Source organism: Podarcis melisellensis, assembly GCF_964234715.1.
Source record: "Podarcis melisellensis genome assembly, chromosome: 3".
Taxonomy (NCBI): Eukaryota; Metazoa; Chordata; class Lepidosauria; order Squamata; family Lacertidae; genus Podarcis; species Podarcis melisellensis.
In genome coordinates, this window is record NC_138530.1 from 84822738 (window position 1) to 84835326 (window position 12589).

General features: G+C 38.9%; 1 protein-coding gene across 3 annotated transcripts in view; it reads right to left on the minus strand.

Annotated features, from left to right (window-relative positions):
- Window positions 1-12589, minus strand: part of FAM135A (family with sequence similarity 135 member A) — a 55377-nt gene that overhangs the window by 10309 nt on the left and 32479 nt on the right. For all 3 annotated transcript variants that reach the window (XM_081905949.1, XM_081905950.1, XM_081905948.1), the window contains 6 exons: window positions 10257-10306; window positions 9109-9264; window positions 7521-7594; window positions 5002-5156; window positions 1951-4210; window positions 496-656 (listed from right to left, as the gene is read on the minus strand). In XM_081905949.1, the coding sequence (XP_081762075.1) occupies window positions 496-656; window positions 1951-4210; window positions 5002-5156; window positions 7521-7594; window positions 9109-9264; window positions 10257-10306 (2856 nt within the window). The remainder of the gene's footprint in view (window positions 1-495; window positions 657-1950; window positions 4211-5001; window positions 5157-7520; window positions 7595-9108; window positions 9265-10256; window positions 10307-12589) is intronic.

The following is a 12589-nucleotide window of genomic DNA, read 5'->3' on the forward strand; positions in this document are numbered from 1 at the left end:
ACATTGGGCACCACTGAAATGTGAGAGCCCAAAGACTGCCACTGATAGCCTGTGGCATAAAGGGGATTTTTAAAAAATAAATTTTAAAAGCATGTTTTCATTATTCCTAAATGTACAAATCACCTAGGTTTCTTGCAACAGTGGCCTTCACAAAGATTTGTTAAGAACATAGTTCTCTTGACACCGGGTCTACAAAGCTATAAATGCTACCTGCTGAGGCCGGGATATACAGGTAGCATACCTATGCTTAAATAAACCTGTTTTTCTTCAGTAATATTTAAAGCAGGGGTAGCCAGTGTGGTACCTCTCCAGATGTGATGGACTACAACTCCCATCATCCATGACCATTGGTTATATGGGATGATGCGAGCTGTAGCCCAAAACAGCTGGCATCACATTGGCTACTTCTGGTTTAGTGCAAATTCTCAATCTAAACCAAAACTTTATCGGAAGCCTAAAGTATTTTCTAATCCATTATCAGCTGCTAGAACATACCATCTAGGCCATGAACACAAACTATGAGATGAATGCCATCATCTGAACTTTCCTCCTCTTCTGTGCTGAAATAAGGTACTGAAGATGCCAGTCTGGGAACATCACTATACATAAATCCAGGGAGCTGAAGTAGTTTCAGTTCCTCTTTAGCATGAAGGAATCTAAAACAAGCAGAATTTATTTAACTCAGTTTGGTAAATGCAAGTACGTTACATTCATTTGATTTGTTTAACTTGCTGTTCATCTATATTTAAAATAATAGCCCACTGCAAATCCAGTATCTCTGATCAGAAAGCCTTGAGAGTATGTGCTCATTACCAAATTACTTAAGGCCAACACATTCCCCACCCAAAATACGGCTTTTGCAATATAGCTACAGCCTAGCCCTTTGCAAGGTACTGCAATCCCATTTGCTATGCTGAAAAATCAATTAGTTACAACACCATACCACTCGCAGCAGTTCACAGCATTAGTGACAGATAATTCCTCATGGCAAAAATGCTTTAAAAAGGCGATAATCTCCATACCACCTTCAATTTGAATCCTCTAGCTGCCGTTTCTATTCCAGAAGCAGCACAGGCAATATCTCTGTCACATTCAGCAACAAGGCTGCAGACCTTTGCACAACCATCTTGGTTTGCAGCGTTTCATGTGACCATGTTGTATTGGTATTGTGCTATGCTGTGACAACTATTTCACTTGCAGAATAACCCAGGAGACTGAGACTTTAATAAGCTACTTAGAATTTAAAAGTAATTCCTGATGCTCCAATTCATGTCTTATTTAGCAATCAGGATGCAATTCACGACCAAAAGCAACACCCAGCAAACCATCTCGGCAGAAATGGACCCCATACTGAAAATGCTGAAGCTGGGGGCCAAACTAGTTGTGAAGGTTGTAACATGGTTTGGCACTGCACAGTTGGGTTTTAGAAAACAAAAAAAAATAGCCAGCACCAGGGAAGCTGGATTGCTCATGGCAAGATGGGGGCTTTAACCTTTTGCCCCTACCATGGTCCCAACCAGAATTGGACCATCCCCTGCACTTGCTATTGGTATTAGTGGGAATCTTCCTCCCATATGGAATTGCAAGCTGCAGTGTGTATGTATAGTGTGCTGCTAGAGCTTTTAAAAAAATTTCGTGGTGAAACAAAAGTCAAAAACATATCTATGGTGGATTATACTTTCATTCTAGCAGCAAGTCCGCTCAATTCAACTCTGTTCAAAATAATCTTCCTCACCCTTCCCAGGTGGATCACAGTCCTGGTCATTATGCACGTACCTCAAAACTTTCATATATTTTAATGTGGAAATAACCTGGAATTCTAGGTGTAGCAAAATGAAGAAAACAGTAGCAAACAACAACCAAACCCAAAAAATAAAATGCAAATGAAGTTTGTATATTTTCCTTTTAAACTGGGTTTTAAAAACAATTGTTTTAAACCATAGCACTTACGCTAGCTTTTGTGGCTTGGGAGAATACTCATACCAGGAGACAGAAGAAGCTGTACTGCAGGACATGCTGCAGGGCTGCTTGAGAACTGCATTCGATTTGTCTTTCGAAGACCATAACACACCACACGGATAGCCTTTCAATGCAGTGGGAGCAGCCAAACTACCTGGAGCACACAGTGGAGCCACGTCTGTAGCCTCCTCAAAAAAATCACTATTCAATATTTCTGTTATAAAAGGTCCCACAAATGATAGGTCAAGATCCTCCTCAGCATCATTTGTGGCTCCATACAAATTACTATCATCTGCTTCCTCGAAATAACCATTTTCAACCATGTCTTGATCTTGCTCCTCCTCTTCCTCCTCCTCTTCTGTTGAAATGGAACAGATTGTTCCCCTCTGCGGGCTAACTGTACTGCTATTGTCAGCAGAATGTATTTTGGAAATATCTGTACTGCTTTGATTGCCAAAGTAGTTTTCTACAAGTCCTTGCTTCAGCATATCATTACCTCCTTCCAAGGATACGATGTTCGTGCTTGTGAGATTTTCATCTTTTGCAGCTGACAACTGATCAGATAGTTGTTTTTGCTCTAAAGAATCACTACATTTTCTTTCACTTGGTTGCTTCACACTGCCCTCTGGATAACTAGACACTGAACCTGAAACAACACAGGACTTGCCCAGATAAACAACTCCTGAAGGAATTTCACTTGTTTTTTCCACACTGTGCAAGTTTTTATCAAGTCTTTGAGAATCATTACAAATTGCACCAATATTCAGTTGCAGGTTGTGAGAGTTCACATCCTCAGATGTACTTTCATCAAGTTGTAGTGGACATTTTTTATCTGAGGATGAGGAAGGCAGAAATGTCGCTTCGTTGCCTGAATACCCTACATACTGCTGTGGCAAAACCTTTGTTTCTTCACTGTCATCACATGTTGTCAACTCAATTGCTCCCAGGTCCAAAACAGTTTTGCTATCACTTAATTGGCATTCAGGTACATCGGATATCTTTGAGTTTTCATCAGGGGACAGATCATCATCAGAAGGCAGAGAGTTTATTGATGTCAGGGAGGACTGTATTTCACTAACAGCACTCGTACTTTCAGTGCAATGACTCTCTACTGGGTTTTTAATATTATTATCTGGTTTAAGCAATAGTTGAGGAAATATTCTTTCATTGTTGCATGCACTTTGCCCTTGAGGAGTTTCAAGAGCCGCATCTGTACTTGGGTGCATTGCAAAAGAACTAGGTTCACTTTCTACACCAGAATCAGAGAACCTAGATGATGCATAGGTAATACTAACATCAGGCAACTTAAGTACGTCTCCACCTAAAACTGCAACAGAAGTTTCTTTTGTAGATTGAATGGGCAGGTTGGTGCCAGCCCTTGTGAAGGAATCCTCAGTATGCTGGAAGTTTGTTTCTTGTACAACTTCCTTTTCAAGCTGCGGTTCTTCTGATTTAGGTTTTCTTTCGCATTCTGAACTTTCAAAGGTGGGCTCCTGCAAATTCTCTCTTCGTGAGTCTTCTGTCCGTAATCCAATACGAACAAAAACTTTATCTCCTCCACAAATATTTCTACAATATGGTTTTACTTCTATTTTTGTAACCCCCGGTGAACCAAAAGAGTCTTCAACAGTACTTCTGGGGGTCAAGCTGCTGCCCCCATGAGTACCCCCAATGCCTGCTTGGAGGGTATCATTTTTACCCAAAAGGACTGAATTTGCACAATGAGAGATGATAGAACTGGGATGGCTTTCCTCATTCCCTTCCAGTTTGGCAGTTCTTTGTTCAGTTCTACATGGTAAACTTCTAAACTCTTTCTGGCTGATTTGCCTCATTAAGTTCTTTGCATCGGAAGCATGGCCACCAACTGGAGAATCCAGCCCTTCTTTCTGGTCCAATGAAGGCATACCTTCAAAGCACTTTGAGATGTCCTCAGGTACTGCACTTTTCAAGCATTTGTAGCCTACAAGGACTACAGAGTCCTTAGAGTTTTGTTTTACTAATTTTTTGGGATTTTCAGGTTTCATTGTTTTCATCAATTTAGTAACCTTAACTTTGGATTTGTTTGCCTCTTGACATTGCGCTTTTGCAGACTTTGTGAATTGTTTTTCACTTTCTGAGTGCCAAGCATGGGAGGCAACTGAAGGTCTGTTTTTCAAATCCGGGCTAGCCATAAAACTTTCTTCAGAATCTGGTTTATCTGGCTTCTTGGAGTCAGACTTCTGATGAGCTGTCAGCCAGGGTACATCCATCTCTTATTTAAAACAAAAAGGCAAGACAATGTAACTTATTACACACCTGAAACTTTTACTAAATTGCATAGATTTAAAATATGAGTAAGTGAATAATGTGAAAAATATGAGTAAGTGAATAATGTGTTTCAAGAGCATTCATTTATCTCTAGATAAATAGGAAACCGCATTATATTGAATCAGAACATTATTGTCTACACTGACTGGTAGCACAGGGATTTCCCAGCTCTACCTGCAGGTACCAGGGACTGAACCTGGGAACTTTTGCATATAAAACATGTGCACTTGGCCATTCTCCAGACTCTCATCAACCAATAAATAAAGCAGACAATTTATGCATTTTTAAATATTAATTAGTATTTAAATATGCTGAGTTCTAGGGGAAGGTGGTGAACTTTTCACATTTGCAATAGGTTTTTTGAGACTTCCCTTGTAACTGTCGTACCATGTAGTATCATATACAACCTGAGAAGATTCTCTCAAAAATCAGGTTATGCCCCCAATGCAGCAAAAGGACTGGCAGCGAGAAATGGAAGCCACAAAAGCTTCAGTGCACACCCCCTTAAGATTCTGGCTATAGTATGTTTCAATGTGTAAAAGCAAGGGTAGCCAACATGATGCCATCAATATGTTGTAGGACTATCATCCTTGTCCATTGGCCATGCCGGCTGGCTGATGGGAGCTGGAATTACACAACATCTGGAGGGCACCATGCTCATATTTTTTTCAGGACAGAAAATTTCTAAACTTTTATTTCAAACCCCCCCCCCCAAGACAAAACCCAATGATTTACCTTCAGTAACAGAATCTAGATACCGATCTTCAAAGATTATAGGCAAGGAGTTCAGATCACCATCTAATTCACTGCATTCAGTAGGGAGAGGTGGCAGAGAACTACAGAAGGAGGTGCTTTTTATGGCAGTACACATCTGAAGATAACTTTGCGCACTGAAAGATACAATCTTATGTTAAAATATTTGTAAAAAAAGTTAACATCGACAATAAGCTGTAACTGAAAATACAACTGCATTTTAATAAGGTACAATTAAAACATGAACACTAATGGAAGTTCAAGTCTTAATAATGCAAATTACATTCAGTACACCTAAATTAGATTTGATTAAAGAAAAACCTTTATGTATTTACCAGCAGAAGTGATAGCACTTTGGACCAGTGCCATCCAGGCACTGTTCTAATTGCAAAGCAGGGCTATAAATGTGTAGTAAAAATGAAGGATATATTGGATCTATAGGAAGTTACATGACAGTAGGTAAAAAGGGCTAAAGAACAGGCTAGGATCCATGGAATAATAAAAAGAGAACATTTGTGGATAAAAGTGTTTTACATTGGTCAATGAAAACTGTTCATGTCTGAAGAACGACCACTCTTACGTCTGGAAACACTTCAGCTTCTTAAGCTTTTTTTGTGCTAGAGGCTGAATCAATAAAATCCTCTCAGCCATTCAGTGCTACAGTCTGAATATAGTTCCACTGGTAGAACTGGCCAACATTAAGAGTCAACTGGCCAATATCAATGAAGAACCTGTCCCACTCCAAAAAGTGTTTGGACTCCAATTCCCATTAGTGCCAGTATGGTCAACAGTTAGAGATAATGGGAGCTTCAATCCGGCAACATCTTGACGGTGACTGATTCCCCATGCTAATGTATATGAAAGGCCATCTCACACCTCACATGTTTGGGGAAAGTGTCAGATGCAAGTTTTTTTTATACATACAACCATAAGAATGTATTTATTTAAAATATAAATAGCTTAATGCTTTTTTAAAAATCCACATGATGTACAACATAAAAACAAACAAAAATAGAACATCTCCTGAAGATCTCTGCACCCTGCATTTCATGCAAGACTGCTGGTGCTTGAAACATCATTTTTCAGAAGCCAGAATGGCAGCAAGATTCATGCATGGGGAGGGAAAAGCAGGAAGATTCCCAGCTTTTCTCCTCCCCAGGTCTAGGGTTTGAATAGAGGGCTGAGCTGCTATCAACATTCTCAAATAGTTTCCCACCATTGGTTTGGATTCTTGCAAAACACATTGGATTATTAACCCCTTTCTTCTCTACCCTTGTTTTTAGCTTCTGCTTCTAGTGGGCTTCTTAACACCAACTCATGCTTACTAAGAGATAATAAAAAATCCAGTAGCAAAACTCTGAATGGAAAAGCCTGACGATCCCTGATGGGGAAGGGGATGAGCAAAAAGGAGGCAACCTGTGGCAAGCAATCCTATGTCCCATATTCACCAGACTTGTCTTTGCCAGATTCATCTTTGCGATGGCCCAGTTGATGGGATCTCTCCCACTAAACTCAGGGCCTTGCCCAGAAGCTGGGCCAAGTGCTGACAAAGAGACAGAGCCACTGCCACAGGCTCCACTAACCAAGCCCAGGTTAAGGTCTTCCTCCTGCTGAAGTCACTCCAACGTGTCTCCAATGAATTCTCCAGTGAGTCAATGACGAGTGCAAGGCTGGACTCTCTGTTGCTGCTGGGAAACATTGCAGGAGCAACCTTCTAGATGCTTCTGATCTCACTCTCTTCCTACCATTTTTTTTCTTTTTTCTTAAAAAAAAAATCCATTCCAGCCAGAGACAGACAAAAAGGAAACAGAGCAGAGGTTGCCAGATCCTAAAATTGGTACAGCTCTGCCAATGCCCTGTCAATAGGATCTGGGTAGGATTGGAACTAGGGAAGGGAGACTCTGTCTCACCAGCAGGCATGCGATTTCTGTTATGTATATCCATGGCCTGGGACGCTGATAAGAGGCTCAAGAAACCTAAGGATCTCTTCTTCCAGGTTAATAGTTATTTGCTTTTCTCCCAATCTAAATGCTATCCTTCCATTTATAGAGGCTTCTCTGATCCAGCAAAGATTTCTCTCAATGAAAGGGGGGGGGGCTAAGAAGATTTTTGTCAATTTCTCCTTTCACCTGCAGCCCAGCATACTACCTGCTACACTATTCTGGAGGTCCCACAATCTTTTGGAATTGGATTTTTGGGGAGAGTAGGGGGGCTACAGGAGAAAGAATGAACTGGTAAAAAACTGCCTGCTCTGTTCACAGAAATCTCAACTGAAACAAACTTAATGTAGGATATTGTAGGTTGTAGTCAACTAGCTTTTACTCAACAGCACATGCACTGACATTAATGGTCAACTTAGTTGCATTAATTTCAGTGGGTCTACTCTGGGTGAAAGCTAGTTGACTACAACCCACAATATCCTACATTAAGTTTTAATTAATTTTGTAACAAAATAAGCTTAGTGAGCTACGGCTTAATATTTTCAATTTAAAGGTACTTACTGTAGCTCTTGGTATGCAAGCGCTGCTTCCCTTGGATGTTCAAGACAAAAAAAAGCTTCAGAAAACCTGCGTACCTAAAATGTTTCAAAGTAATAAAACAAAAGGTTCACACTGAAATAAAACTTTCATCACTCTCTTTTCTTATAAAAAAACCACACACATAACACATCTATACTATTAAGTCACAGTAAAAGTGTACGTTCATTAATCTTTAAAACACACACATTCACAAAAAACATTGGCATGAAATAGCAAATTAAGCTGGGTCAAGTATTGCAGCAAACCTTTCAAAATAATAACTCATTTTTTAATCCATTTAAGTGGTTGTATATTTTAATGAGAAATATGTTGCAATCTGGTGGGTAGGTTTTTTTATAGAAAACATTTAGTAAGATAAGCAGAATTACATTGTGGTTGCATACACACCATACATTTAAAGCACTTTACTTCCTCCAAAGAATCCTAGGAATTGTAGTTTCTCTCTCAGAGAGCTACAATTCTCAACACCCTTAAGATACAGTCTCCAGGATTATTGGGGGGAAATAATGTGTTTAAATGTATGCTGCGCACGCAGACTGTGTTTCAGGTTATGTCTCCTTTTTTCAGATGCCCGTGTAGAAACAAGTAAAAAGGGAACATTCAAAGTGTTTCAACAACTCAAAAGGTTCTCAGACTTGTCCAACTGAATGACACACTCTTTCCACCTACTAATATGAATTTGGCTTCCATGAATGCTCAACTACGTTTTCTCGTGTCATTGGTGTATACTATGCCCATTCTAACAGCCCATTTAGAGGACTAATATTGAGGAATAAGGTTGCAGACATGTCACACCTATCACAAACTCATGTATCTAGGTCTCTAATGCTCAGATGGCCCTTCCACACACTTAATGGATATCCCATTTGTTACCCAAGTCTTTTCCAAGGGATTGCTTCCTACTTCCTCAATAGGATGTCCTCCAAGCCAAGGAATCAGTTTTCCACAGCAATTAGTGAGACATCCCTATAATACCCTTGAAAGTGTTGTCTGGGTACTACAAATCTGAGCCAATTCACGTTTACTGGAAGCAGCATGCAAGTGCCTCCCTGCGCTTTCTTCCCATGTCACTCTGGTAATACAAATATGAAGGGTTTACCTATTATCTACGAATATTCTCAGGACCAGTGGTGTTGCTCCTTCCTACGTGAATGTTGCCTTCCCAGGAATTACTTATTGCTTCACTAAACTCAGTGGGACTTACTTCAGAGTAGTCATGTACTGAGCTGCACTGTTATAACCTTCAGGGTTGTTTGGTGCATGAGGTGGGGCACCACTGCTGCACCACCCTCCCAGTACTGGTGGCACAGCTGGTTGCCATGAAAGGCCACAGTAAGGAAGTGCTGAGGCGGGCATTGCCCCAGCAAGCAGCAGCAGCACAGCTGGGAGGGTAGCACAGCAGCCCTCCATCTCACACACTATAGCTGTTTTTTGGACAGAAAGACCCCTAGTTTTAAGAGCTAAACCAGCCACATTGTTTTAGAAATTAGTTTCGTGGATGGCACACTCCTGTGCTTAAAAGTTGTATCACGACAGAATGAATACATACACGCATTGTATGATGCTCTCGTGCTAGCAATGCAGTGATATCCTCTTGGAAGTTAACAGCCTCGAGAAATTGTCCCCATAAAGCCATCAGAAGTGAACAGAGCTGTGCAAGATGCATGTTTATAAGTTCTGCCAGTTCATCAGGATTCTCCATTTTCTGCACCAACAGAGAAAACAAACAAGCTTGTATTCTTAGAAGTAGAAACTCTAGTACTTTGAGAAAGTCATAAAAAAATTCTTCTCCTTAAAAGCATCTTTAAAGATTAAAAGCATTTTAAGTTTTTTAAAAATGGAAAGGGATTCAAAGTCATCTATCCATTAGCCTTCCTTTGAGTAACGGCATTGACTGTTTAATAATTGGTAATCAACCTTAAGCTTAAAAATGGCACTACAGTCTGTATTCAAACTTTAGAACTTCAAAGCCTCTGGTATATAAATGTGTTTATACTGGCCCTTTTATTTTCAGTTATTTTCTTTATAATCCTTAGAATGTGATTTGCCTTTTCCACAGCTGCTATTGATTTCTGCACTGAGTTGCTTACAATCCACCCCATGGTCTCCTGGATAGCCACCACACGTCCAATCTTATCACTGTACATATACATTTATAAGGTAGCTTTTGCCCCAAAGTGCATCAGTTTATACTGTACTGGCTTATTCACATGGCATTTGTAGCAATTTGGATTTTTCACTATCCTACAGAATTTGGCGTCATCTGTCTCACTTCTCATACTTCCATATCATTTATGAATTACAGTATTTACATGTCTAACATACAGTACTATAAGCCCCAAACAAATCCTTAGGTGAGACCAGTGCTTATTTCCTTCCACCATAAGAACTACTTGTTCCTACTCTTAGCCTTTTTAACTAGTTCAGTTTGTAAGAAGACCTCTTTTCTTATCCCATGACTGCTGAGCTTGCATAGGAGCCTTTGTAGAAATACTCTGTCAAAAGCTCATTAGGCAAAGTATGTCAACCAGAGTACTCATATCCACATATCTATGAAATAATGCAAATAAAAATTAATTCTTTAGAACCACAGTTAGCTATTTAAAACAGTATCTAACATCTGAAAAACTCCTGAAATGAAAGCAAGCAAGCAAGCAAGCTGTGATTTAAGATTTACATGGATCAGAGAAAAAATACCTTTATTTCTTCACAGAGTTCTGACAGGCGTGCTTCTACATCTATATTCTCTGAAAAGATTAGAGTGTATGGAAAATGAATATTCCTAAATTTTTAAGCTACATTTTATTAATTGCAGAGGGAGACCCCATTTAAATCAGTTCAATTTTTAAAACAAAGCTTTTTGGTTGTCTTGAAGTTCCTTAAATACTATAGCCAATGTGAAATCCAGTAAATTTCTCAACTGAGAGTTCAACTAGGAACAAAATCCTTCTGGTTTTGCAAGCAAGTTCTCATAACCACATTTATTCAAACACTATTTTAAATGTTACCAGACCATAGCATAAGGTGCATGAATGTACACTTGCACCTCTTTTGATTGTATATTTCAGAAAGACTTCCAAAAAGCAACACAATGAAACTGAACGCACAAACAAAATTTAGACCAGTTCCAATTTACCATGAAAATCTTGCTGGAGAAAGCAAACTTGAAAGAATTCCGATAATCCATATTAGGGCAATACCCTAATCAGGCCTACCCAAAAGTCACAAAATAGAATACAGAATGCAAGATTTTTAGTTTTACAGAATCCTTCATCAAGTTAAATGGTAAAAAAAGCAAGGCAAAAGGGAGAGAAATATATTGTTTCCTGGTGGTATTCAATCCATTCAAGTACATCTGGTAAGAATCTTAAGGTGGAGTGTGAGAGGAAGCAGACGTTCAGATAAGGTCCTTTTTAGATGCCATGCAGGTATCATATTGCACTGCAGCTTCCTTGGAAGGAAAAATACTAACAGCAGAGTCCCCATCTCTGAAAATAAAGCAGCCAATTTTATAACAATAAAGGTATGGCCATGATATGGATTTTTTTCTTAATGGCCAATACGGCTAAAACCTTTTGTGTGACGTGAAATCACCAAATTTAAACATACAAAAACTAGAGGAAGAGGATTTTATATATCTGAATATAAGGCTTTATTGTCTGAGGAAACATTCCCTCAGTCAGCTTGGTAAATCTATTGTTCTGTTGACCATCTTTTTATCTCACACACCAGCTGAGATAAATCTATATCCCTATTAATGTAAAGGACTACCTAGTTTCTTTAAGCCTGTTCTCCACCTAAGAAAGAACCTGGGTGTTTCATCTAAGGATGGAAAGGGAACCAAGCAACAGTTCAGCCAAACCCCCCTCCTTCTTTCCTCCATGCACCTCTTTTTTTAAACATCTAATGTGATGAAGAGTTCTGTAGAACACCAAAGGTTGTTTACTATTTTGTAACATTTTGGGCAACCCAATAAAGGTTCCCTGATTTTGTATTTTTCCTTTTGAGTCAAGACCTTTACTGGGTGATCTGGAAAATTTAGATATTGCATTTAAAATAAAAAAGGGTTCACATTTAAATATGCTGAAATATTGGGATGGGTGATTTTAGGATGTATAGTAAAAGTCAAGTGGAGGCATTATTATTACACTTTGGATTGGATCGTACGTTCCTAAGAGTAGAGCAATTTTCATGACACTCCCACTAGGGGGAGGGAAGGAGAAAACACTGATTTTTCCTTCCTACCAACAATTTTCACTAATTCCCACTAATCTTCCACACTGTTTGAGAAGGTCCCCTAACCTTCTTGAACAAAGGAGGTCAGGGAACCTTCTCAAACAGTGTGGAAGGTAGTGGGAATTAGTGAAAACAGCTTCTCACACTTCTGCTCACATGAGTTTCTGCTGAATCAGTCCCTTCCATTTGCAGTAGGGCAAGTCAGGATTCACAACATTACATTTAAGCTGATTTTAAAAATAATATTAATAATAAAAATTCTGATTTTAAGTGCAGTATAGATAATCACAATTATGGCAGAGTGTCTGTGTACACAGGCAACATGAATTTCCTAGGTTTTTTCCTAAATTAATGAAAAGGCATGAAATAAAGAACGTGGTCTGTGTTAAATTAAATATGAAAAAGGAGCTTTGCAGATTAGTTATAGCATTAAGTACTATTTGTTTAAAAATTAATTTACTATAGCTTTAAATCACCACCCCTCTTCTGGCCCAAAGTTCTCCCATTCAATTTGTTTTTAAAAACTGAACAAACAACACTGACCATCCTTTGAGAAATGTATCAGTCTAGTCAAATGTTACTCTTCTCTTGGAGAGTAAAAAAAAAAAAGACAGCTTAGCTTTTCATTCAATTTTTGTATTCCAATATAGATTGTGTCATTTTTGTTCCACTTTCCCTATCTGAGTATTCTTTCCTGAGTATTTTTCCACCTAGAAATAAACTCCTGAAAAATGAATCTTAACTAAAGTAACTGTTAGTTAAAACTATTTTGGATACAAGTGTTTAATAAGAAA